Source organism: Ictidomys tridecemlineatus, chromosome 7, assembly GCF_052094955.1.
Source record: "Ictidomys tridecemlineatus isolate mIctTri1 chromosome 7, mIctTri1.hap1, whole genome shotgun sequence".
Classification (NCBI taxonomy): Eukaryota; Metazoa; Chordata; class Mammalia; order Rodentia; family Sciuridae; genus Ictidomys; species Ictidomys tridecemlineatus.
Window position 1 is genome coordinate 198,466,834 of NC_135483.1, and position 26,187 is coordinate 198,493,020.

The 26,187-nt window shown below is 56.9% G+C and overlaps 1 protein-coding gene and 1 long non-coding RNA gene across 4 annotated transcripts in view; one reads left to right on the forward strand and one right to left on the reverse strand.

Annotated features, from left to right (window-relative positions):
- On the forward strand, positions 1 to 16,493 carry Ing5 (inhibitor of growth family member 5). Of its 3 annotated transcripts, none has more exons than XM_078018458.1 (8): positions 1 to 129; positions 1,802 to 1,873; positions 2,598 to 2,764; positions 3,993 to 4,104; positions 4,276 to 4,369; positions 11,183 to 11,318; positions 11,528 to 11,589; positions 13,525 to 16,493. In XM_078018458.1, the coding sequence occupies exons 1-8, from the start codon at positions 93 to 95 to the stop codon at positions 13,565 to 13,567; spliced, it is 723 nt and encodes a 240-aa protein (XP_077874584.1). In that variant the 5' UTR covers positions 1 to 92; the 3' UTR covers positions 13,568 to 16,493. The 3 variants fall into 3 exon arrangements, with proteins under 3 accessions (XP_077874584.1, XP_077874585.1, XP_077874586.1); XM_078018460.1 differs by lacking the exon at positions 1 to 129 and adding an exon at positions 605 to 1,133; XM_078018459.1 differs by lacking the exon at positions 1,802 to 1,873 and having other exon boundaries at positions 35 to 129.
- Positions 15,379 to 26,187, reverse strand: part of LOC144365700 (uncharacterized) — a 15,385-nt gene continuing 4,576 nt past the window's right edge. Inside the window, exons 2-3 of the long non-coding RNA XR_013424504.1 lie at positions 17,401 to 17,703; positions 15,379 to 17,257 (exon numbers count right to left, since the gene is read on the reverse strand). This is a non-coding gene — a long non-coding RNA (uncharacterized LOC144365700). The remainder of the gene's footprint in view (positions 17,258 to 17,400; positions 17,704 to 26,187) is intronic.

A 26,187-nucleotide genomic window follows, 5' to 3' on the forward strand; every position in this document is an offset into this window, starting at 1 on the left:
CCGCCGGCCAATCCGCACACGCGGCTCATGAATAGTGAGCGCGCCGCCGCCCCGCCCGCTCGCGCAGATCCTGAGCGCGGCCGCGGACGAAGATGGCGACTGCCATGTACTTGGAGCACTACCTGGACAGTAAGCGCCCGGGCCGCGCCGCCGCGCGCGGGCCCGCCCCACCTCGCGCCCCACACCCGCGCGCGGACCCCGGGGCTCGGGCGGGAGCCGGGGCGGCGGGGCGGCGGCGGGCCGGTCGGGCGGAGGTGGGGGGGCGGGCGCGGGGGGCGCGGTGCGGGGTCCGCCGCCTCGGCCGCGCCGATTCCAGGTGCGTCACGGCGGGGCGGGGCCGGCGGGTCGGCCCCGCCCCACCAGGCCCCGCCCCCTGGCTCTGCACCTGCGCGCGGCTCGCCCCGCGCTCTGGGCACCCGGCTTCTGCCCAGCTGCCCGCTGGCCGGGTGCGTGCGGTCGCGGCTTTGCCGGGTTCCCACCGGTGGCGTCCCGCAGAGGCCGAGGCAGGGCGTCCTGCTGAGTGGGTTGACGTCCGAGGCAGGCCCGCGCAGTTTACAGGTGGTCGGTCCCCTGAGAGCGGGAGAGTGATTATTTCCCTCATTGCACAGAGGAGTAAATGAGGCCCCAGCGGGGCGTGGGATCCATCCCTTCCTCAAGGGACGCCCGGTTCCACCCTTTGCCAGAGGAGCGGGGCCGTCCCTGTTCCAGTGCCCACCAGGGGGCCTCCTGAGGCTAGTTTAAAATGAGGTTTTTCCTGTGCTACCCCCAGAGCACCTGCTGGGTGCAGGTCGGGAGCGGGACTCCCGTTTCCCTGCAGCTCTCTAGCAGGTATCACAGGTGGTTTAAAAGTTAACAGAATATTACGAGACACAAAGGAACGACAGGAGAGGTGCTGCGGGTGCTGTCCCTTGGGCAGATTGGAGAGGGCCAGGGGAGAGTATGGGAAGCCAGAGGCTGCTGTGAATTGTGCCCTGGGCCAATTGAGGAAGCCACAGTGCCTGACATCAGATTTGAAAGATTGGATTTAGGCTAAAAAGTATTGCCTTGGGGTAGAACAGAAGAGGGAGCCAACGTGGACATCTGCTGGGGGAGTGTCCCCTTGGTCTAGAGGTGCAATGCAGACAGGAAAGCAGGTTGGTGTTCTCTCCAGCTGTCTCACAGGGTCACTGCTGGCTGCAGGGGCTATCTGTCACATGGGCTGCATTTCCAGTGCTCAGCTGTCCGTAGCCAGTGGCTGCTGTGCTGGGCAGGGATGAGAGAACATGCTTGCCTTGTGTCCAGTGCCTGGTGCATTGCACTACAGGGCAAGGGAGAGATCAAGGAGGATGGGGTTCTGGCTTTGGAGGTCAGAGTTCACTGAGGGGGGTGGTCTGAGTTGAGGAGTGGGTGGGGCTCCTGGGAGGAGCTGTGGCTGTCTCCCTGCCTCTGCTGGCTAGCTGGCATTCCCTGCTAGCTTCTCCAGCTTTGGTGGCTTTTCAAGCCAGCCAGTACAGGGACCCACCTCTAGAAGGAAGTTTTTTTTTTTTTTTTTAATGTTTATCTTTCAGTTTTTTTGGTGGACACATCTTTATTTTTTAATTTTTATGTGGTGCTGAGGATCGAATCCAGCGCCCTGCGCGTGCCAGGCGAGCGTGTTACCGCTTGAGCCACATCCCCAGCCCCTAGAAGGAGGTTTTAATCCCTCTGCTCTCAGACATGAGCAGAGACAGAAGCCAGTGAGCACATTGTTACAGACACCCAAGAAAGGCTAGGTGGCAGACCTTGCCCTCCTGGGAGGTACACGGCTCCATGTTTGTTTCAGGCATTGAGAACCTTCCCTGTGAACTTCAGAGGAACTTCCAGCTGATGCGAGAGCTGGACCAGAGGACAGAAGGTGGGTTTAGCAGAGCTGGGTGCTGACTCCAGCCAGCAGCTCCCAAAGCCAGAAGAGGAGGCAGTGGGGGATTGGAGGGCAGCCAGGGAGCTGAATCACTAGTGTCTTTGAGAGAGCGCTGGTACTGTTAAAGTCAGTTGTAGCTTCTTGGAGTTTTACACGTTTTCATGTCACATCTGTGTGTTTACACATGCATGTGTACATGTGCTGAGTGGGGGAGTGCTGGGGATGGAACCTAGGGCCTTGCTTATGCCAGATAGGTGCTCCACCTCTGAACTGCATCCCATGTGAGTGACATCTTAGCCATCATCATTTTCAGTCACAGCACTTCTTGCTTTTTTTCTTTTCTTTTAAAAATTTCCTACTTCCAAATTGTACACGTAGGTTGAGTATCCCTTATCCAAAAGAAGTGTTTGAGATTTTTGATGTTTTCCAATTGCAATATTTGCATATGTGTAATGAACTATTTTGGGGATGAGACCTAGTCTACACACAAAATTAACATTTAGTGTGCACCTTGGACCCCTGACCAGTCAGAGTGCTAGAGAGTCCCAGAGCTCACAAGTGCATGCCATGAAGCGCACACCCCTGGAACACAGCTGCTTTGTGGGCAGTGGTGGTCATGTTCCAGGCAGGGCTTGGTTCTTGTTGGGCCAGCTCTTGCCACCACTTGGCCTTGTCATGCTGCTTTTAGCCTGGTGACATGTGGTGCATCTTCCACCAGATAAAAAAGCAGAAATCGACCTCTTGGCTGCAGAGTATATCTCCACAGTGAAGACCCTTTCCCCAGACCAGCGTGTGGCGCACCTGCAGAAGATCCAGAGCGCCTACAGCAAGTGCAAGGAGTATAGCGATGACAAGGTGCAGCTGGCCATGCAGACCTACGAGATGGTGAGGCTCTGGGTGCTGGGCGGGGGGTCCTGGGGCACTGCCCGCTGGGCCAGTTTGTCCATGTGGGTGCATGCTGTATGAGCATGGCACCCCTGATCTGCTCCAGCCCCAGCCTGGGCTCTCTGTTGCCCCTGTGGGCTGAGCTTGCAGTCTGTCCCTGGACCCCTGTGGTACAAAGTCATCTTGTGATGCTGTGGGCTTCTGGAGTTTGAAGCTCACTCTGGGGTTCTGCTGCCTAGGTGGATGCTCCAGACTGCCAGATTTGGGGATTAAGCAGACTCTTTCTAAAAAATTAGATTTGGGGCTAGAGTTGTAGCTCAGTGGCAGAGCACTTGCCTAGCATGTGTGAGGCATGGGGTTCGATTCTTAGCACTGCATAAAAATAAGCAAATAAAATAAAGGTATGCTATCCATCTACAACTATGAAAACAAGCAAACAAACAAAACACGTTGGGTTTGGTTCATTGTCAGCAGGATGCACAGCAGAGTTTGAGGTGGTGGGTCGTCTCCGGGTATGGAAGAGTGCTGTCTCTCCGCCCTGTGGATGGTGGTGTGGCCGTGTGGATGAAGGAGGGCGGGTGCTGGGTGTGATGGCTGCTGCTCCATAGGAGTGTCTCCTTCTTAGGTGTTGCTTCCACTGGTCCTGTGCCTGAAGCATGGTGGTTCTGTTCACTGCCTTTCTTCCTTCAAGAGCTTACTCATTCTTTGGGTTTTTAGGCTAGGGTCCTCCCCAGGTGGAGGTGGTGCGTGTCCCTGCTGTGGGTTCCCGCAGGCGCGAGGGTGCTCTGGGTGTGGCTGCCGTCCTGGTGTTGCCGTCACTGGGCTGGCCAGGGTGGGGGCCGAGCCTGCAGAGAGATGCTGCTGTCACCTGCTGAAGAACAGCTGTTCTGGCTCCTCCTGAGGTGGAGGTCCACTTTGTGTTTCGGTGGCTTTGTGGTGCTGGGGATAGAGCCCAGGGCCTGATGCATGCGAGGCAGGTGTGGCCCCTGCACCCAGCAGTTGTCCCCTGCTTACCTTTGCATTTCACACCTGTTACTCATTGTTGCTCTGCTCAGGTTTTTCCAGGAAAGACTCTTTTGTTAGGAACATGTGGTTTCCAAAGGAGCCCTGCTGTGGCCTGTCCAGCTCACCCATGACTGGAGACCCAGCACTAGGGCTCCTCATGTGCCTGCGTCTCCAGGAGCTTCACTTGGACCTTTGAGTCCAACTTCCCAGTGTGTGTTTGCAGGTGGATAAACACATCCGGAGGCTTGATGCTGACCTGGCACGCTTTGAAGCCGACTTGAAGGACAAGATGGATGGCAATGACTTTGACAGCCCCGGAGGACGAGGGTTGAAAAGCAAGTGTGGTGTTCTTCCTGTTTGTCCTTGTTGGCTGGGGTTTTGAGCAGTTGTGCCTAACAGATGCGTTAGGAACTTGGTGGTGGACATCGTATTTGGGTGAGTCTTGTTCTGCTGTAGTGAATTAGTGAAAGAGATTTGGGGTGATTTGGGTTTTTCCTGTTTTCCAGAAGGACGAGGTCAGAAAGAAAAAAGAGGCTCCCGGGGCCGTGGCAGAAGGACCTCAGAAGAAGATACTCCCAAGAAGAAGAAACACAAAGGAGGGTAAGGGGCTTTCTGCCCTTTTTTATCCAGGAGCATGGTGCACACTGGTTAGGGTGTGGAGCCGCAGGACCGTGAGCCTTGTGCTCGCCCAGGCCAGGTGGCTCCTGCTCTGTGGAGCTTGGCGTGTGCTGAAGGGTCCATGCTGCCGGCACGCCAGGCCAGAGTTTGTGTGCAGTAGCCAGTGCCTACAGAGCCACTCTGCCACCCCCAGGAACTGCAGAGCCCTGGGTGCCACAGCGAGTGCTGGCCAGGCCCCTTTCCAAAGGCGCATCTGTATCCCTCTGTTGGTTTTACGTACATGTGTTTTGCATGTATTCACTGTTAAGTTGTGTGACTGTGTTTATTAAATGTATGTGTCGTTTATCTTGAACTTCTTCAAGATATTTTATTTAATGGCCCCAGAGGCCTAGCGAATCTGAAGTGACCTTTGCACTAGAAAGAACTCAGCCGCTGCCTGGGGCCTCTGCAGGCACGGCTGTGGGCTAGGGAGAGGGCCGAGCCGTGCTCTCCTGACAGCAGGTTGTCAGACTGGGCCTGGCTGCTTTTCCTTGTGCTGCGGCGGAACCTCCAGGCTCTGCCCTATGAGGTGGACATTCCCCCACGGTCACACAGCCCCTTAGACTTCTGGATCGGCTTTACCAGGGCACATGTGTGTGCAGTGAGATGTTCTGATCTCAAGGTTCCGCTTTGTGCTGGAGCCAGGGGCTTTGTTACTGATTCAAGTTGCTCTCGAGTCAGGTTTGGTACTAGGTGTTTTCCAACAAACTTGTCTGCCTTGGTGAGTACAGTGGCTACTGCAGAGGCTGAGGCAGGAGGATCGCGGGTTTCAAGCTAGCCATAGCAACTGAATGGGACTCCATCTCAAAATAAAAACTAAAATGAAATAAAGGGCTGGGGATGTGGCTCAGTGGTCAATGCCCTGGGTTCCATTCCCAGCACCAAATAAAGCAGACAAAAAACCTGATGATTTATGAGGAATTTTTTTTTTGTGTGTGTGTGTGTGGTATTAGGATTGAACCAGAGGGTGCTTTAGCTCTGCCATCCACATCCTTCCCATTCTTGTATTTTTATTTATTTATTTATTTTTGGTACTGAGGATTGAACTCAGGGGCACTTGACCACTGAGCCACATCCCCAGCCCTGTCTTGTATTTTATTTAGAGACAGGATCTCACTGAGTTGCTTGGTGCCTCTTTTTTGCTGAGGTTGGCTTTGAACTTGCGATCCTCCTGCCTCAGCTTTCCAAGCTGCTGGGATCACAGGCGTGTGCCACTGCACCAGGTTGTTGTGTTTTTTTTTTTTTTTTTTTTTTGTAGTTGGACAGAATGTTTTTACTTTATTTATTTTCATGTGGTGCTATGGATTGAACTCAGTGCCTCACGCATGCTAGGCAAGCGCTCTACCACTGAGCCCAGCCTCGCACCTGGCTTTATGTCCGTGCTGCCCCTGGGCCATTTTATAGGTGTTGAGACAGGTCTTGCTAAGTTACCCAGGCTGGGCTTGAACCTGCAGTCCATGTGCCTCGGCCTCTGGAGTCAGGGGGTCACAGGTGTGGACCACTGTGCCTGGCGTATCCCCAGGTTTTCTGACAGCAGAGGGTCTGCTGTGGTGAGCCGGCTGATGACTGTGGTCCTGGCGCTGGTAGTCTGCTCTTGTCTGTCCTGACCTCAGGAGAGCTGGCCTTCAGTCTCCGTGGCTTCCGCTGTGTCTGCTCTTTGTTGTGTCCTTCCATCCGTCAGCTTGGGTTCAATTTGCTTTTCTTTTTCTGGCATTTTAAGATGTGGGTTGCCTAGATCATTTATTTTTATACCTTCTAATTTGTTTTAGTTGCAAATTCCATACATTTTGATATGTTGGGTTTTAATTTTTATTTCATTTGAAATATTAAAAAACTTTCATTCTGATTTTCCTTGACCTAAAACTCACATAGAAGTATGTGTCTCAATTTCTAATTTGGGATTTTCCTGATAACTTACTGATTTTACTTTTTAGATGTGTTGTGATCAGAACATCCTGTTCTGAGCCCTGTGCAGGCAGTGGAGATGAGCGTGGTGGCCCGGCGCAGGGCACTGGATGGAGTGTGGTTCCACTCTGCTGGGCGGTGTCCTGAGGGCCAGCCAGGCCCGGGCCCACAGTGCTGCTCAGGCTGTGTGTCTGGCTGCTGCTCTACGTGTGGGGCCTCTCACCTCCAGCTCAAGGCCCGTCTCCTCTCCTTCTAGTGCTCTTTCCCCTTTTTTTGGCACTGGGGATTGAACCTAGGGGCTCTTTACTACTGAGCCACATCCCAGCCCATTTTTATTTTTTATTTTGAGACTAGGTCTCACTAAGTTGCTGAGGCTGGCTTTGAACTGGTGCTCCTCCTGCCTCAGCCTCCCCTGTCACTGGTATTACAGGTGTGTGCCACCATATTTGGCTCGTCCTTCATTTTCAACACATTTTTTTTTTGTTTTGAGTGTGTTTGTTTTTCTTTCTTTTTGGGGGGTACATAACCATTGAGTTACACCCCCAGCCCTTTTTTATTTTTATTTTTTGTGGTGTTGGGATTGAACCCAGTGCCTTGTGCATGCAAGGCAAGCACTCTACCAACTGAGCTATATCCCTGGCCCCTTTTATATTTTTTATTTTGAGAAAAGGTCTTACTAAGTTGCTGAGGCTGGCCTCAAACTTGCCATCCTCCTACCTCAGCCTCCTGAGCTGCTGGGATTACAGTTGTGCACCAGTATGCCTGGCGAGTGGGTTTCTTATATGCAGCAAATAGCTGAGTCCTTTTTTCCTAGACTGGCAGTCTCTGCTCTGTGATTGTGCTAAATGTGTGTAGATGATAATATGATTGTGTCTAGATCTCCTCTCTGGTAGCGTTTTCTGTTTGCCCATCTGTTTCTTCCCTGACAGTTGGATTCGTCAGGCATGTTGTTAGTGTTCTTTTCCTTCCTGCTATTGTACTAGCTGCTCTAGGAGGTGTGCTGTTGTGTGAACTCACACAGAGACCCCACATAGTGTGCTGGATGCACTGGACATGTGGATACCGTGCTCTGCCTGTGTCCATCCTGCTCTGTGCCCGTCAGGCACCGTTCTGGGTGTAGCATGAGCCTTTCCTGAGTCCAGTCTCCCAGGCGCACCAGGTTCTGACCTGGCATATGTGTGCTGGGGGGCTGGACTCTGGTGGTGGATGGTGGGCAGTGAGCAGGGGCTGAGGGGCTGGGAGGTGGTGGCCAAGGGCATGCTCCTTTGGGTGAGCAGGACGTCAGGGACCCCCTGTGCCAAGTGGTGCTGTGTAGGTGACAGTAGGTGGAATCTTGAAGACTGAGTTGACTGCAGCTCGCACATAGAGGTCACCCCTGGGTGCTGTCAAGGCCCCTTTGCCTGGACTGTCTTCTGCGGTAGTCACGGGTCACCTGTGGAGACAAGTCCTCTGGGTTCTTGTTTCCCTGGAAATGTCTTTGTTTTGCCTCTTTGTTTTTTGCATGGCACTGGGGATTGAACCTGGGGCCTCTGGGCCTGCCCAGCAAGCTCTGTGCTGAGTCCCAGCCCCGATCCTCTCTTCCACTTTTGAAGGACAGTTCTGCTAGAGGTAGATCTTGAAGTTTGTCTTGCTTTCTATTTTCATTAATGACGATGTTCTGTGTTCTTTTGTCTCCTGTAATTTCAGATGAGAAGTCAGCAAAACCTTTGTTCCCATTATTATGGACATTTTCTCTCTTTTTTCTGTAAGATTTCTCTCTAATACTGACTGGTAGCAATTTGAAAATGATGTGTCCCCCCATCCCCTAGTACTGGGGATCGAACCCAGGGCCTCATGCACATTTGGCAAGCACACTACCACTGAACTGTACCCCAGCCCTTTAAATATTTCAAGTCGGGATCTCACAGGTTCCAGGGAGAGGACTTGAACTTATGACCCTCCTCCTCAGCGTCCTGAGCTGCCGGGATCACAGGCGGAGTTCTGATGGCCTGTCTGACCTTGGGTGTCAGGGAGGTGTGGCCGAGTCCGCTCCCCTCTCCCCCAGCAGTGTGCACTCTCTGGCCCCGGCAGGTGGAGCCGGGTGGAGGGCTGTGTCTGCAGCAGACCCAGTGCCCCTTGGGCCTCGGGTTGCCAGGCGAGGCCTTCCTGGCCCTGAACCCTGCACGTGTCCTGAAGTGGCAGCTGCATGAAGGCCCTGGCGTGTGGTGGTGACGCTGGCTTGTGTGGCAGGGTGGGCTCTTGGTCCCAGGAGGTGGGTAGACCCTCCCTCAACTGCAGGTCTCTTCTCCTGGCCCTAGAGCCTCTGACATCTGTACATGTTTTTTTTTGGGGGGGTTACTGAAGATTGAACCCAGGGTGCTGGACCACTGAACCGTATCTCCAGCCTTTTTCATGTTTTTTATTTAGAGACAGGGTCTCGCCTCGCTAAGTTGCTGAGGCTGGCTTTGAACTTGTGATCTTCCTACTTCAGCCTCCCAAACCTCTGGGATGGCAGGCTGAGCCACCGCGCCTAACTTAAATGTGGTTTTGAATTTCCTGGACTTGATTTTTCCGGCTTGGAGGGCAGTAGCACCTGGAGCCTTTGGCCTGCTCCTCACTGAGAATGCTCCCCAGGGCACCCTGGGTGAGAGGATTGGCACTGGGGCTTCCAGGGGGCGCGGGGGGAGCCCAGCCCCTCTCTCTGACGCTACAGGAGGGACCCTGCCTGGTGGGACCACCTCTCAGGTGGCAGCTTACAGGTAGCCATGGGCCCGCCCAGCAGGAGCTGCGTTGTGCCTGGTGCCAATTCCTGTTCAGTAGCAGGAGGAGGCCATAGCTCACTGCTTCCAGGCTTATCTGCTGGACAGGTGGCAATAACCATGTGGGTGGTGTGATGAGGGGCCTGTGGGACCTGCCTGCATCTGCTTATGTGCAGGTCCAGGTCCTCTGTGGCCCCTGAGCGGCCGTGCTGCCCTGGGCCATTTTATAGGTGTTGAGGCCAGTGGGGTGCCCTGAGGCCCCCAGCTCTGTGGTGTGCAACCATTGTGGAGGACTAGAGGGGTCCCAGGAGGTAGCCAGGTGGATGTGAACCCAGGACTCCTGGGGCTAGTGTGGGAACTGGTGTGGCTACAAGGACCCGGCCCTAGAAGGACAAGGCGCACAGGAACTTGCCTGTGCAGTGGGTTTTCAGTGTGGGCTTGGAGTCCCTGCTTCATTCCCAGAGCCCTTTCCCTGGGGGACCTAGGATGGTGCCCGGTTCCAAGTTCCTGTGGCTCGCTTACCTCCGGGGCCAAGCCAAGGGGCCATCCTGAGAGGAACATCCCAGATCTCCAACTGCTTCCCGTCTCGAGACACCACAGAGCCTGACCTTCTACTAAGGCGGGCCTGCGTGGGGCCGAAGGGCCCTTTCTTCTGTAGCCTCTGATCCCGAGGTGTGGACACGGGCTCCTGCAGTGCTGGGAGGCCCACTGGCCTGTCTGGCAACGGGAGCCCGTTACACCTGGAACCAGTGGGACCAGCGCTAGCTGGTGGCCAGCCACTGATGGCTGAGGTTGCCCAGCTCCTGAGGATCAGCCGCCTGTGGGGTCCTTGCTGGGTGACAGGGATCTGGAGCAGCAGGGCAGGCTGCTGCTCTGGGGTGTGGCTGTAGGGCCCTGGTGCACTTTCCAGCTGAAGGAGTTTGAGTGGACAGACAGCGAGACCTCTGTTGTCAGAGGGTTTGCCACCTTAGAGGCTGCAGCCAGGCTGCGTGACGACGCAGACAGGAAAGGTGACTGAGCCACGGAGTGCCACATGCCTCAGGAAAAACAGAGCTGTTTCCAGACCTGAAGGATGGTTGTGACGTGCTTGGAAGCAAGATTGACAGAGCACATGGACTTGGACAAGTTTTTGTGGCATGGATCTCAGATATGAGAGAGAATCCTTTGTTTCCAGAGATGCAGAGACAGTGGAAGAGCTGATTGCCTACAGGGGAAGGGGCTGGGCTCCCGGAGCCCTCTGGAGCTCTGGCGGCATTGTGCTGGAGTGTGTGTGTGTGTCTGAGTGGGTGGGAGGTCTGCCGGGCCTGTGGTGTGGTCTGGCGGCAGGTTGGGGGGAAGGGGGAGGAGGGAGGGGTCTGGGCCCCGCTGCTGCTCAGAAACCCAGGGAAGGCTGAGCAGGAGTGGGGTGACAGGCTCCCAAGCTGCTGGGGCTGTGGATTTGGGGTAAAGGTATCTGTGTACATGTGTGGAAGCCTGGGCACAGGATGCACTGGACTTCTCATGGGGGCATGGCACATCAGGAAGTGGTGGGAGTGCTGGGGAGTGCCCTGACCCGGGTCAGTGTGGGATGGGGTGCGGGCAGGCTTCTTTCAAACCTCAGCTGTCCCTGGTGGGTAGGGTTGCCTGTGAGCCCCAAAGGAGGTGGCTGGGAGCCAAGGAGGGCCAGCAGGACTGGTAGACCTCGAGGTCCTGTCCCCTAGTCCAGTGGTCTCGGCACCCTGGCGGTGGGAGGGGGGTGCACCCTCCTGTCTCCTGCCCTTGCTGCCCCTCTCATTCCTGCTTGGGGATCTGGGGGTCGTCAGGTGCAACGTCGCCTGGTGGCTGCTCACATCCACGCCAGTTTTCTCGCCACAAACTCGTAGGAGAGCACAGTGTGGTCAGAGAGGTTTAGAGGTTGTCCTTGAAAAATGAGCCTTCAGAGCAGCACGGGGCATTTCACCAGATCCTAGCTTGCGGTGGGGACGCTGAGGGAGAGTTGGTGAGCAGCCTGGAGCCCACCGCAGGTTTCCTCCTGGGCAGCGTTGTCTGTCTGTGCAGCCACCTTCGAGGGGACCGGGCCACAGACAGAAGGTGGCGCCCTCCCGCCCCGCCGTCAGCGCCTTGCCTCCCGCAGGTCTGAGTTCACGGACACCATCCTGTCCGTGCACCCCTCGGATGTGCTGGACATGCCTGTGGATCCCAACGAGCCCACGTACTGCCTGTGCCACCAGGTGTCCTACGGGGAGATGATCGGCTGCGACAACCCAGATGTGCGTGCGTGCGGAGGGCGGGGCCGTGGGCGGGGCGGGGCAGGACTGGGCGGGGCCGTGGGCGGGGCAGGACTGGGCGGGGCCGTGGGCGGGGCGGGGCAGGACTGGGCGGGGCCGTGGGCGGGGCCGTGGCCACGGAGAGGGAGGGGGGTCTTGTGGGTGGCGCCGGCTTGCGAGGCCTGTGACCGGGCTTTCCCTTTCCTTTTCAGTGTCCCATCGAATGGTTCCACTTTGCCTGCGTGGACCTCACCACGAAGCCCAAAGGAAAGTGGTCAGTATGGGGTGCTGCAGGGTGCCTGCCGCGCCGGCCTCCCCCGGGAGGCTGTGACCGAGCAGCAAGGTGGCGCGTCCCTGCTGTGGGTTCCCGCAGGCGCGAGGGTGCTCTGGGTGTGGCTGCCGTCCTGGTGTTGCCGTCACTGGGCTGGCCAGGGTGGGGGCCGAGCTTGCAGAGAGATGCTGCTGTCACCTGCTGAAGAACAGCTGTTCTGGCTCCTCCTGAGGTGGAGGTCCACTTTGTGTTTCGGTGGCTTTGTGGTGCTGGGGATAGAGCCCAGGGCCTGATGCATGCGAGGCAGGTGTGGCCCCTGCACCCAGCGCTGGTGGTGAAAATCTGGAGTGAAGGTGCTGTTCTTGTGCCCGGGGCATTCTGGAGCAGGTGGAGCATAAGCCAGGGTCCCTGCAGAAGGGCTCTGTCTGATGGACAAGTGGCTTAGGAGGTTCCCGCACACGTTCCCGCGCATATGTGGTCCTGTACTCAGTAGCGGCAACTGTTCAGCTGTTGTTCCTAAGACTTCATTTTATTTATTTGTTTGTTTATTTTGGGGACAGATACTGGGGATTGAACTGGGTGGGCACCTGACCACTTAGCCACATCCCCATCCCTATTTTGTACTTTATTTAATAGAGACAGTGACTCACCTCACTGTTGCTGAGATCCTCCTGCCTCAGCCTCCTGAGCCACTGGGATTACAGGTGTGCACCATTGCAACCATCCAAGATTTTATTTTAGAAAGTTTTGGTTTTAGTTAGGCACTGTAGTGAATGCCTTTCATCCCAGCAACTGGGGAGGCTGAGGCAGGAGGATGGTAAGTTCGAGACCAGCCTCAGCAATTTAGGCCCTGTCTCAAAAAATAAAAATAAAAAAGGATTAAGGATGCAGCTTGATGCAAGAGCACCCCTGGGTTCAATGCCTAGTAACATGAAAATGGGTACATGGATACACAGGGAGGACTGGGATGCAGCTTGGTTTTGGTGGCACGTACCCAGGTTCAATCCCCAGAACCAAAGACAACACAGCAAAACTTGGTTTTGTCCACTTGTGTGAAGTGCGTGGTCTTCAGTGCAGTTGTGGTAATCTTGCCTCAGCCCCAGGGCTGGTCACAGTGATCTGCTGGTGTGTGCATAGATGGATGCTCCCACAGAGCGTGCTTGGGTGTCAAGTGTGTGTGGTTTTCCGGGGTGCACACTGTGTCTGCCTAGGGGTGGCGTGGCAGGTACCTGGCTGTGCCCACCGGGTAGAATGGTGGTCTTGGGCTGAAGAAGGGGCCTGGTGTAAGCAAGTTTGTGTCTGCATAATTGCAGGTGGGACTGCTACCCACCTGTGTGAGCAGGCCTGGGAGCTGGTGGTTGTCCATTGCTGTGCCTCCAGGCAGGACTGGGGTGGGCACAGTGCCCTCTTCCTGGTCTTTCAGATCTTGGTGTGCAGCTAGTTGGGTGAGGTGTGAAGCTGGTGGCTGCTGGGCAGGCCTGTGTTCCTGACTGCTGGAGCTCGGAGCCTCTGAGAGTGGAGGCCCACAGCCTGTAGGAGGTATAAAGGGGCTGTGTGAGGAGCCTCCTGATGTCATGAGTGGCCACCAGATCCAGGAGGTCCAGGAGAGTCTGAGGATTCAGAGCACAGGGGCCCTGTGGGTAGTGCGGGTTCCAAGCCTGGGTCCACCTGACAGGCCTGCACCCACTCCACACCCACATGTGCTCCCCTGCCTGACTGGGTGTCATCTCCAGGGTGGGCACACAGCCCTGCCAGTGACCAGGGCCGGGTGGCCACTGCTGATGTGCACCATCCACTTCAAGCACCTGTGGTAGCTTTTCCCCGAGGGAAGCTGCCTGCTGTGTCTGGTCTGCCCAGGGAGGTGTGGGGGTGGGCTGGGTGCCCTGTGCATTGGCGGAAGTGACCCAAGGGCTGATCCATGTGCCCTTCTTGCCGCAGGTTCTGTCCACGGTGCGTTCAGGACAAGAGGAAGAAGAAGTGAGGAAAGGCTGTATTCCTGGGGAGATGAGTCCACAGGCTCTTTCGTCCACGTCGCAATACGTTTTTGATTTTAAAACTACCTTATTTAACTGATATTTAATAACTCAATGGCCAGTTGTAATTCTGGATCTTTCTTAAGCGAGAAACCACCAGGCCCTGTTTGCACAGAGGAGCAATCTCACAGGACCTGCCACAGTGACTTTCTTCAGACCCTGAGCTGAGCGTGGCGGCCACTGAGCCAGCCCAGGGTCCTGGGGTGGGTGTTGGTGAACTTGGGCTGCCAGGCCAAGTGCTCAGTGTGGGGGGGACGTTTTACCTGGTACACTGCCACCACTTTGCCACCAGAGTTACCATAAGCACATCTGACTCTCTGAGAGCGCAGTATGGCTGGGTGCCGGACCTGACTCCAGGGACCATGGACTGGGCTGGACACCTCCTGTGGATCTGGTGCCGGAGCTCTGCCCAGGAGCTCCGGCCTCAGACCACGCCTCTGTCTCTGCACTGCCTTTTCAGTCTGGACGCGGGTCTGGTCCTCCCGGGGATTCGCCTCTGGAGTGGCTGCACCTGCCTTGGCCCCAGCCTGGGTTCCGCTGCTCTGGGGCCTCTGACTTTTTACTGTGAAGATGAAGTTGTTGTGAGAGCACCAAGACCTGTGTCTGTCTGCAGAGTCGTCTGCCAGGAGCTGCTGGGGACCCGTGCTGCACACCTCGGGCTTTGGTGGTGCACCGTCTGTGAGTCTGCTGTGCCCAGCAGCAGGGCTACGATGGAGCCAGTGTGGTCGGCACTCGCACACCAGCACTGCAGCGTCTGGGGACGTCCATGCCGGGACGTCCATGCCGGGATCTCGGGGCGGCTTCCAGGGGCCTCCTTAGCTGCAAAGCCTCTGGCACGTACACCAGAGTCCAGGGTTTGCTGAGAACCCAGAGGCTGCTCCTGTTCTCCCACCAGAGGAAGAACCCAGGGTGGGCGGGAGGCAGCCCAAGGAGGGCCTCGTCTGTCCATGGAAGTCACTGGGGCCACCTGCTTGTCCCCTCTGCTGGCCGTGTTTGTATTTTCCTGTCAGTGCTGTGGCCCTGAGTGTGCCGGGGGGGCACTACCACTGAGCCACACTGGCCCTTTGTACCCCTCCCTGGGGTTTCACTGAGGGGAGGAATCCAGCAGGATGGCACCGGGCAGGCTCCAGGCAGCCTGTGTCCTCGGCTCACGTGCATGTGGAATGCAGGCCTCTGTGGTTCCCACAGCTCAGTCTGGCAGCTTGCTCCTAGTGGCCTGCCTTCAGGGCACATGGGGAGGGCCTGCTCCTGTGCCCACGGCGTGAGTGGCCGGTGCTGGCCATTTGCAGAGTCAGGTGCCAGGTGGGTGAGGGTGGAGGGCTGGCCATCCATCCCTGTCAGGTCCCCAGGCCAGAAGCTTCCTGAATCCTGGCCGTCCTGCGCTCAGAAGCCACAGGGTGGAGGCCCGCTTAGTCTCCGCACAGCTGTGACACGGGACGTGTGCTTCCATTCCATGGTTGTGGTAGACACAGGTATTTAAGGATGCGGAGAATAAATTGTGGGAAACTTCTCTGCTCTTCCTCCTCCTGGGTGCTGGCTCACCCAGGGCCTCACGTGCTGCTGTTACCATTGTTTTCAAGGACAGGAATCTTCAGCGGAGGCTGCCGACCCTACCTCGGGCCGGCTGCTCCCGTCCCACGTCCTCACATCCTCCCTGGGGAGTAGGTGTGTGGCATGTGGCGGGCCCAGGCTGGTCAGTGTTCTGTTCTGGCACCTGGAGGTGAGGACTCCCCTGCCACTGTGTGTCCCTCTCTGTGGGTTTGGTTTTTTTTTTTTTTTAAGTTTTTGTTTTTTCATGTTTACTTTTGCCAGTTAAAATAATATCACCAAAAATAATATGCATATAGCTTTGGGAGAAACAACAGGAAGTGCATGCAGAATTCTTTGGGGGTGTTGTCTGGGCCCTGATGGGCTTTTGTCCCGCTGGTGCTCCTGTCTGGGTGGTTGGCTGGAAAGGAACTTGGCCCCAGACACTGCTTCCGAGGCCTGGCTGCCTTCACCTGGAGCCCTGCAGGTGGCCGCAGAGTCGGCCTACCTGGTGCACTGAGGGCATCTGCCAGCCCTGGGTTACTGGCAGTGTCCCCCCACGAGGGTGTGTGTCCTCCGTGCTGCGAGTCCCTGTGGGCGAGGGCACGGGGTCTGGCTGCCTCTGTGCTGTGTCCATCGGGGATCCCAGAAAGACGGCCTGCTGGGTGTGCAGGGAGAGGCTGGTAAGCACCCTACACCTGCAGGTGTGCTGGTCTGGAGTGGCTTAGACAAGGACATGGGCTGGATGACACCACCAGCAGCTGGTTGCCCCCAGTCCCTTCCCCTGGGCAGGTTGGGACTGCAGGCAGGGACTTGGGAGGCTGTATCAGGCAGGCCTGCTGGAGCAGCCAGGGCCTGGCCTGTCTCTGAACCCAGGCAGGGACCACTTTGAGCAATAACACCAACCAGGGCACGGCTTCCCAGGCAGAGCATGGCCCAGGTTACCCTCGTAGCACTGGGGGCTGTGGCTGTAATTCGAAATAGCGTGAGGGATGTTTGTTCTGGGCACTGAAAACTTAAGGTTTTCCCAGATGCTCAAGAGAGCAACCCTGGGCCTCCGCCAACTGCGTTGAGAGGAATTTCAAAGCAGGGGAGCAGTGGGAAAGTGTCGTCCTAGGTGTGCAGAGCCTTTCCCTGGCTGTTCTTTGGTTGCTCCACCATGTTTCATCCAGCTTTAACATGAATGTCACTTTTTATTTTCAAGGAATTATTATCTATGTCCCCTTTGTAAAGGAAAGATGCTATTGTAAATCTTTTTATTAAATAATGTAAAGATGCATATCTGTATTTTTGGATCATGTTATAGATTATGGATATATTGTTTAATAAAGTATTTTTTGGAACAAAGGCTTACAGGTGGATCCTTTTGAGAAACAGTTGTTACGTTCCTGATTTGCGCCGGGCATAGTCACCAACTCTGAAGGGCTGTGCCGAGTGCTGGAGGAGAGTTGTCGGGAACTTCGTGGTCTGTGGCCTGGCTGGGACCCTGGGCCTCACCTGGGTTGGGTGCTTGGGAAGGTTGGTGTCAATCCGGGCCTGCTGTGTGGAAGCCGTTGAAGTGGGTCCCCGCCTCCCAGGGGGGAGGTGCATAAATGGCCGGCACGGGTGGGTGGTGTGCGAGGGAGGCTGTGGCCTCCTGGAGCAGGAGGCTTGCTCTCCAGGACAGCATAGGTGTCGGGAGCCCTGGGGGAGCTGGCACCACAACGTACCTCAGACGGGAGGCTTAACGGAGTTAATCTCCAGTTCTAAAGGTCGGAAGTCCAAGACCAAGGTGCCAGCCAGGTTGTGTCTGTGGGCTCTTCCCTTGGGCCGCAGACAGCCACCCTGTCACTGTGTGCTCAGGTGGAGGGCAGGAGCACTGGGGTCCTTCATGGGCACAGGGCCCTATCTAGTCAGGCTGCCAGCCATAGAACTTCATTAACCTAATTACCTCTTGGAAGGCCCCGTTCTTAATATTGGGCTTAGGGTTTTCCTGTAAGAATTTGGGGGGTGGGGAAGACGTAAGGCAGTGTTAGCAGAGCAACCTGGTTAGATGGGCTTCCTGCTGAAGAGGAGTGAAATTCCAATTGCTGCTGTGTCCTCTGGGCAGGCCCCAGGTCACCTCCAGCCACCTGCCAGTGGGAAAAGGAAGACCCAGTTCTTTCTTGGGTCGGTCAGTTCTTCATCACTGTGACCAAAATTCCCCACAATAAAATGCTGGTGTTGCATGAATGGTGCTGGGCTGAGATGCTTCCCACATCCCTATCTGACCTACCTGCGCAGGTGGGCAGCTCTTCAGGAATGTGGTCACTGAGACACAGGACATGGCCCCAGCTGCAGGTCCAGTAGGGTGTGGCTTCATCCATGTCCTCCTGGCCTGCAGCAGGCCACTGTTGGCTCGCTACAGTCTCCAAAGGTGGTGAAGCAACCACACACCTGGGCTCCTGGGCATGCCGAGGTCTCAACGTCCCGTGGAACATCCTCTGGCCTTCTTCACCGAGGACAAGTGGAACCGGATGAGTTGGACCACACTGGAGACCGTGGGAGACAGGGCGGGAGATGAGCCCTTCTCCGCACACTGTCAAGAAAGGGGACAGTTGTTTTAAAGATTCAGTTTAGGGTGTGGTAGGCTCAAAGGGCAGAAGGGAACCTGGAGGTGGCCATGATTGAGGGAGCAGCAGCCAGCGACAACCTGGCCGGTCCCCAGGGGGGCATGGGGGAGGGCTGCCTGGACCCCAGCAGGGATTGTCTCAGGAGGCTGCTGCTCAGCAGAACCTGCTGGTGCGGCCATGGGTGCCTGGAGAGGAGGCGAGGCTCGGCTGGCCTGAGGCTGGCAGGTGCTCAGGAGAGGGCGACCCTCTAGGCTCCCTGCATGGAATCCCAGGTGTGGGCCCTGCTGCTGTCACTTTCCTCCCCCGAGGGGTGTCTTCCTGGTGTCCAGGGTGCCAGTGACCCCTGGGGAGACAGGCCTCTAGAGGGGGATAGAAACCTTTAGAAAGATGGAAACCCCTGGGGGACTGAGACCCGTAGAGATATGGAGACTGTCTTGGATGAGCCATTGACCAAACACGTCTGCATCTTTCCCAGAGTCAGAATTTATTTATTTTGGCTCATTTGTGGTTACAGCTGGGCAATCACACCTTCTTCCATTCTGGTCTTAATTCCACATCCACACACTCAAGTCACACGTCACACGTCACAAGGATGTACAAATAGGTCACAGAGAGACCAAGAAACAGTAAAGACAGCTGTGGGGTCACAGGATGCTGAGCCCAGGGACAGGAAGAGAGAGGATGCAGAGTGGCAGGGCCACTGCAGTGGTCAGATGAGGGTGGTCAAGGCAGGGGGTCCTGACAGCCTACAGTGTCAGTTCAAGGCTTGGAGTGGGCCTTGGGTGGGGGTCAGGGGACTCCTCTAAAACCGGAGGATGAGATTCAGAAGTCTGTTGCTGTGGCGATTTTCCTGGGCAAACCTTGGTGACCAGGTGACCAGGCGACGGGGTGAAGGTGCCTCCATGTCCTCTCCTGAGATGTTCCCCTTTTATGGACCTCGAGTGAGGGCTTGATTCGTTGGGTGATCTGGTGTGTTCAGTAAGCCCAAGAGACTGCTTTCTCCTGCCTGAGCAGATGGGTCGCTGCTGAATTCTGTCAGGACACACGTGGCCACTTTTACCAGAACAACTAATTTATTCTCAGTTTGTGCCCAATCGTGGGGCCAGGGAGAAGGTGCTGTTCACTTGAAAAAGCACAGTGCGGAGTCATCCACCAATGCCAAATGAAACAGCTCATGGCCAACTACCACCTAACAAGATGGAGGACCGAGGTTTAGGCCCAGTGTAAGAACTGTCCACACACCAAGGGGCCACGGAGGACAGGAAACATGAGGACTGCTGTACACCAAGGGGTCACTAGGGTAGGCGCAGCCTGAGGACTGCTGTCCTGTACACCATGGAGTCACTCAGGGCAGGCACAGCCTGAGGACTGCTGTTCTACACACCATGGAGTCACCAGGGCAGGCACAGCCTGAGGACTGCTTTTCTACACCATGGAGTCACTAGGACAGGCACAGCCTGAGGACTGCTGTCCTACACACCATGGAGTCACTAGGGCAGGCACAGCCTTAGGACTGCTGTTCTATACACCATGGAGTCACCAGGGCAGGCACAGCCTGAGGACTGCTGCTCTACATACCATGGAGTCACTAAGGCAGGCACAGCCTGAGGACTGCTGTTCCACACCATGGAGTCACTAGGGCAGGCACAGCCTGAGGACTGCTGTTCCACACCATGGAGTCACTAGGGCAGGCACAGCCTGAGGACTGCTGTTCCACATACCATGGAGTCACTAAGGCAGGCACAGCCTGAGGACTGCTGTTCCACACCATGGAGTCACTAGGGCAGGCACAGCCTGAGGACTGCTGTTATACACACCATGGAGTCACCAGGGCAGGCACAGCCTGAGGACTGCTGTTCTACACACCATGGAGTCACTAGGGCAGGCACAGCCTGAGGACTGCTGTTCTACACACCATGGAGTCACCAGGGCAGGCACAGCCTGAGGACTGCTGTTCTGTACACCATGGAGTCACCAGGTCAGGCGCAGCCTGAGGACTGCTGTTCTACACACCATGGAGTCACCAGGGCAGGCACAGCCTGAGGACTACTGTCCTATACACCATGGAGTCACTAGGGCAGGCACAGCCTGAGGTCTGCTGTCCTACACACCATGGAGTCACTAGGGCAGGCACAGCCTGAGGACTGCTGTCCTACACACCATGGAATCACTAGGGCAGGAACAGCGTGAGGACTGCTGTTCCACACCATGGAGTCACTAGGGCAGGCACAGCCTGAGGACTGCTGTTCTACACCATGGAGTCACTAGGACAGGCACAGCCTGAGGACTGCTGTTCTACACACCATGGAGTCACTAGGGCAGGCACAGCCTGAGGACTGCTGTCCTACACACCATGGAGTCACCAGGGAAGGCACAGCCTGAGGACTGCTGTTTTGTACACCATGGAGTCACTAGGGCAGGCACAGCCTGAGGACTGCTGTTTCACACACCATGGAGTCACTAGGGCAGGCACAGCCTGAGGACTGCTGTCCTACACACCATGGAGTCACCAGGGCAGGCACAGCCTGAGGACTGCTGTTCTGTACACCATGGAGTCACCAGGGCAGGCACAGCCTGAGGACTGCTGTTCTGTACACCATGGAGTCACTAGGGCAGGCACAGCCTGAGGACTGCTGTTCTACACACCATGGAGTCACTAGGGCAGGCACAGCCTGAGGACTGCTGTTCTACACACCATGGAGTCACTAGGGCAGGCACAGCCTGAGGACTGCTGTTCTGTACACCATGGAGTCACCAGGGCAGGCACAGCCTGAGGACTGCTGTTCTGTACACCATGGAGTCACTAGGGCAGGCACAGCCTGAGGACTGCTGTTCTACACACCATGGAGTCACTCAGAGCAGGTGCAGCCTGAGGACTGCTGTTCTACACACCATGGAGTCACTAGGGCAGGCACAGCCTGAGGACTGCTGCTCTACACACCATGGAGTCACTAGGGCAGGCACAGCCTGAGGACTGCTGTTCTACACACCATGGAGTCACTAGGGCAGGCACACCCTGAGGACTGCTGTTCTACACACCATGGAGTCACCAGGGCAGGCACAGCCTGAGGACTGCTGTTACACACACCATGGAGTCACCAGGGCAGGCACAGCCTGAGGACTGCTGTTATACACACCATGGTGTCACCAGGGCAGGCACAGCCTGAGGACTGCTGTTCCACACACTATGGAGTCACCAGGGCAGGCACAGCCTGAGGACAGCTGTTCCACACCATGGAGTCACCAGGCCAGACACAGCCTGAGGACTGCTGTTCTACACACCATGGAGTCACTAGGGCAGGCACAGCCTGAGGACTGCTGTTATACACACCATGGTGTCACCAGGGCAGGCACAGCCTGAGGACTGCTGTTCCACACTGTGGAGTCACCAGGGCAGGTGCAGCCTGAGGACTGCTGTTCCACACACCATGGTGTCACCAGGGCAGGCACAGCCTGAGGACTGCTGTTCCACACACCATGGAGTCACCAGGGCAGGCGCAGCCTGAGGACTGCTGTTCTACACACCATGGAGTCACTAGGACAGGTGCAGCCTGAGGACTGCTGCTCTACACACCATGGAGTCACTAGGGCAGGCACAGCCTGAGGACTGCTGTTCCACAGACCATGGTGTCACCAGGGCAGGCACAGCCTGAGGACTGCTGTTCCACACACCATGGAGTCACCAGGGCAGGCACAGCCTGAGGACAGCTGTTCCACACCATGGAGTCACCAGGGCAGGCACAGCCTGAGGACTGCTGTTCTACACACCATGGAGTCACCAGGGCAGGCGCAGCCTGAGGACTGCTGTTCTACACCATGGAGTCACTAAGGCAGGTGCAGCCTGAGGACTGCTGTCCTACACACCATGGAGTCACTAGGGCAGGCACAGCCTGAGGACTGCTGTTCTACACACCATGGAGTCACTAGGGCAGGCACAGCCTGAGGACTGCTGTTCTACACCATGGAGTCACCAGGGCAGGCACAGCCTGAGGACTGCTGTTCTACACACCATGGAGTCACCAGGGCAGGCGCAGCCTGAGGACTGCTGTTCCACACACCATGGAGTCACCAGGGCAGGCACAGCCTGAGGACTGCTGTACACCATGGAGTCACCAGGGCAGGCACAGCCTGAGGACTGCTGTTCCACACACCATGGAGTCACCAGGGCAGGCACAGCCTGAGGACTGCTGTTCCACACACCATGGAGTCACTAGGGCAGGCGCAGCCTGAGGACTGCTGCTCTACACACCATGGAGTCACTAGGACAGGCACAGCCTGAGGACTGCTGTTCTACACACCATGGAGTCACCAGGGCAGGCACAGCCTGAGGACTGCTGTTCTACACACCATGGAGTCACTAGGGCAGGCGCAGCCTGAGGACTGCTGTTCTACACACCATGGAGTCACTAGGGCAGGCGCAGCCTGAGGACTGCTGTGCTACACACCATGGAGTCACCAGGGCAGGCACAGCCTGAGGACTGCTGTCCTACACACCATGGAGTCACCAGGGCAGGCACAGCCTGAGGACTGCTGTCCTACAAACCATGGAGTCACTAGGGCAGGCACAGCCTGAGGACTGCTGTTCTACACACCATGGAGTCACCAGGGCAGGCACAGCCTGAGGACTGCTGCTCTACACACCATGGAGTCACCAGGGCAGGCACAGCCTGAGGACTGCTGTTCTACACACCATGGAGTCACCAGGGCAGGCACAGCCTGAGGACTGCTGTTCTGTACACCATGGAGTCACCAGGGCAGGCACAGCCTCAGGACTGTTGTTCTACACACCATGGAGTCACCAGGGCAGGCACAGCCTGAGGACTGCTGTTCTGTACACCATGGAGTCACTAGGGCAGGCACAGCCTGAGGACTGCTGTTCTGTACACCATGGAGTCACTAGGGCAGGCACAGCCTGAGGACTGCTGTTCTGTACACCATGGAGTCACTAGGGCAGGCGCAGCCTGAGGACTGCTGTTCTGTACACCATGGAGTCACCAGGGCAGGCACAGCCTGAGGACTGCTGTTCTACACACCATGGAGTCACCAGGGCAGGCACAGCCTGAGGACTGCTGTTCTACACACCATGGAGTCACCAGGGCAGGCACAGCCTGAGGACTGCTGTTCTACACACCATGGAGTCACCAGGGCAGGCACAGCCTGAGGACTGCTGTTCTACACACCATGGAGTCACCAGGGCAGGCACAGCCTGAGGACTGCTGTTCTGTACACCATGGAGTCACCAGGGCAGGCACAGCCTCAGGACTGTTGTTCTACACACCATGGAGTCACCAGGGCAGGCACAGCCTGAGGACTGCTGTTCTGTACACCATGGAGTCACTAGGGCAGGCACAGCCTGAGGACTGCTGTTCTGTACACCATGGAGTCACTAGGGCAGGCACAGCCTGAGGACTGCTGTTCTGTACACCATGGAGTCACTAGGGCAGGCACAGCCTGAGGACTGCTGTTCTGTACACCATGGAGTCACTAGGGCAGGCACAGCCTGAGGACTGCTGTTCTACACACCATGGAGTCACCAGGGCAGGCACAGCCTGAGTACTGCTGTTCTACACTCCATGGAGTCACCAGGGCAGGCACAGCCTGAGGACTGCTGTTCTACACACCATGGAGTCACCAGGGCAGGCACAGCCTGAGGACTGCTGTTCTACACACCATGGAGTCACCAGGGCAGGCACAGCCTGAGGACTGCTGTTCTACACACCATGGAGTCACCAGGGCAGGCACAGCCTGAGGACTGCTGTTCTACACACCATGGAGTCACCAGGGCAGGCACAGCCTGAGGACTGCTGTTCTACACACCATGGAGTCACTAGGGCAGGCACAGCCTGAGGACTGCTGTCCTACACACCATGGAGTCACCAGGACAGGCACAGCCTGAGGACTGCTGTTCTACACACCATGGAGTCACCAGGGCAGGCACAGCCTGAGGACTGCTGTACACCATGGAGTCACTAGGGCAGGCACAGCCTGAGGACTGCTGTTCTACACACCATGGAGTCACCAGGGCAGGCACAGCCTGAGGACTGCTGTGCTACACACCATGGAGTCACCAGGGCAGGCACAGCCTGAGGACTGCTGTTCTGTACACCATGGAGTCACCAGGGCAGGCACAGCCTGAGGACTGCTGTCCTACACACCATGGAGTCACTAGGGCAGGCGCAGCCTGAGGACTGCTGTTCCACACACCATGGAGTCACTAGGGCAGGCATAGCCTGAGGACTGCTGTTCTACACACCATGGAGTCACTAGGGCAGGCACAGCCTGAGGACTGCTGTTCTACACACCATGGAGTCACTAGGGCAGGCACAGCCTGAGGACTGCTGTTCCACACACCATGGAGTCACCAGGGCAGGCACAGCCTGAGGACTGCTGTTCTGTACACCATGGAGTCACTAGGGCAGGCACAGCCTGAGGACTGCTGTTCTGTACACCATGGAGTCACCAGGGCAGGCGCAGCCTGAGGACTGCTGTTCTGTACACCATGGAGTCACTAGGGCAGGCACAGCCTGAGGACTGCCTTCCTACACACCATGGAGTCACTAGGGCAGGCACAGCCTGAGGACTGCTGTTCTGCACACCATGGAGTCACCAGGGCAGGCACAGCCTGAGGACTGCTGCTCTACACACCATGGAGTCACTAGGGCAGGCACAGCCTGAGGACTGCTGTTCTACACACCATGGAGTCACTAGGGCAGGCACAGCCTGAGGACTGCTGTTCTACACACCATGGAGTCACCAGGGCAGGCACAGCCTGAGGACTGCTGTTCCGCACACCATGGAGTCACTAGGGCAGGCGCAGCCTGAGGACTGCTGTCCTACACACCATGGAGTCACTAGGGCTGGCACAGCCTGAGGACTGCTGTTCTACACACCATGGAGTCACCAGGGCAGGCACAGCCTGAGGACTGCTGTTTTACACACCATGGAGTCACTAGGGCAGGCGCAGCCTGAGGACTGCTGTTCTACACACCATGGAGTCACCAGGGCAGGCACAGCCTGAGGATTGCTGTTCCACACACCATGGAGTCACCAGGGCAGGCACAGCCTGAGGACTGCTGTTCTACACACCATGGAGTCACCAGGGCAGGCACAGCCTGAGGACTGCTGTTCTACACACCATGGAGTCACTAGGGCAGGCACAGCCTGAGGACTGCTGTTCTACACACCATGGAGTCACCAGGGCAGGCACAGCCTGAGGACTGCTATTCTACACCATGGAGTCACCAGGGCAGGCACAGCCTGAGGACTGCTGTTCTACACACCATGGAGTCACTAGGGCAGGCACAGCCTGAGGACTGCTGTTCTACACACCATGGAGTCACCAGGGCAGGCACAGCCTGAGGACTGCTGTTCTGTACACCATGGAGTCACTAGGGCAGGCACAGCCTGAGGACTGCTGTTCTGTACACCATGGAGTCACTAGGGCAGGCGCATCCTGAGGACTGCTGTTCTGCACACCATGGAGTCACTAGGGCAGGCACAGCCTGAGGACTGCTGTCCTACACCATGGAGTCACCAGGGCAGGCACAGCCTGAGGACTGCTGTCCTGCACACCATGGAGTCACTAGGGCAGGCGCAGCCTGAGGACTGCTGTTCCACTCACCATGGAGTCACCAGGGCAGGCACAGCCTGAGGACTGCTGTTCTACACACCATGGAGTCACTAGGGCAGGCGCAGCCTGAGGATTGCTGTTCTATACACCATGGAGTCACCAGGGCAGGCACAGCCTGAGGACTGCTGTTCTACACACCATGGAGTCACCAGGGCAGGCACAGCCTGAGGACTGCTGTTCTACACACCATGGAGTCACCAGGGCAGGCGCAGCCTGAGGACTGCTGTTCCACACACCATGGAGTCACCAGGGCAGGCGCAGCCTGAGGACTGCTGTTCCACACACCATGGAGTCACCAGGGCAGGCACAGCCTGAGGACTGCTGTTCTACACACCATGGAGTCACCAGGGCAGGCACAGCCTGAGGACTGCTGTTCTGTACACCATGGAGTCACTAGGGCAGGCACAGCCTGAGGACTGCTGTTCTGTACACCATGGAGTCACTAGGGCAGGCGCATCCTGAGGACTGCTGTTCTGCACACCATGGAGTCACTAGGGCAGGCACAGCCTGAGGACTGCTGTCCTACACCATGGAGTCACCAGGGCAGGCACAGCCTGAGGACTGCTGTCCTGCACACCATGGAGTCACTAGGGCAGGCGCAGCCTGAGGACTGCTGTTCTACACACCATGGAGTCACCAGGGCAGGCGCAGCCTGAGGACTGCTGTTCTGTACACCATGGAGTCACTAGGGCAGGCACAGCCTGAGGACTGCTGTTCTGTACACCATGGAGTCACTAGGGCAGGCGCATCCTGAGGACTGCTGTTCTGCACACCATGGAGTCACTAGGGCAGGCACAGCCTGAGGACTGCTGTCCTACAC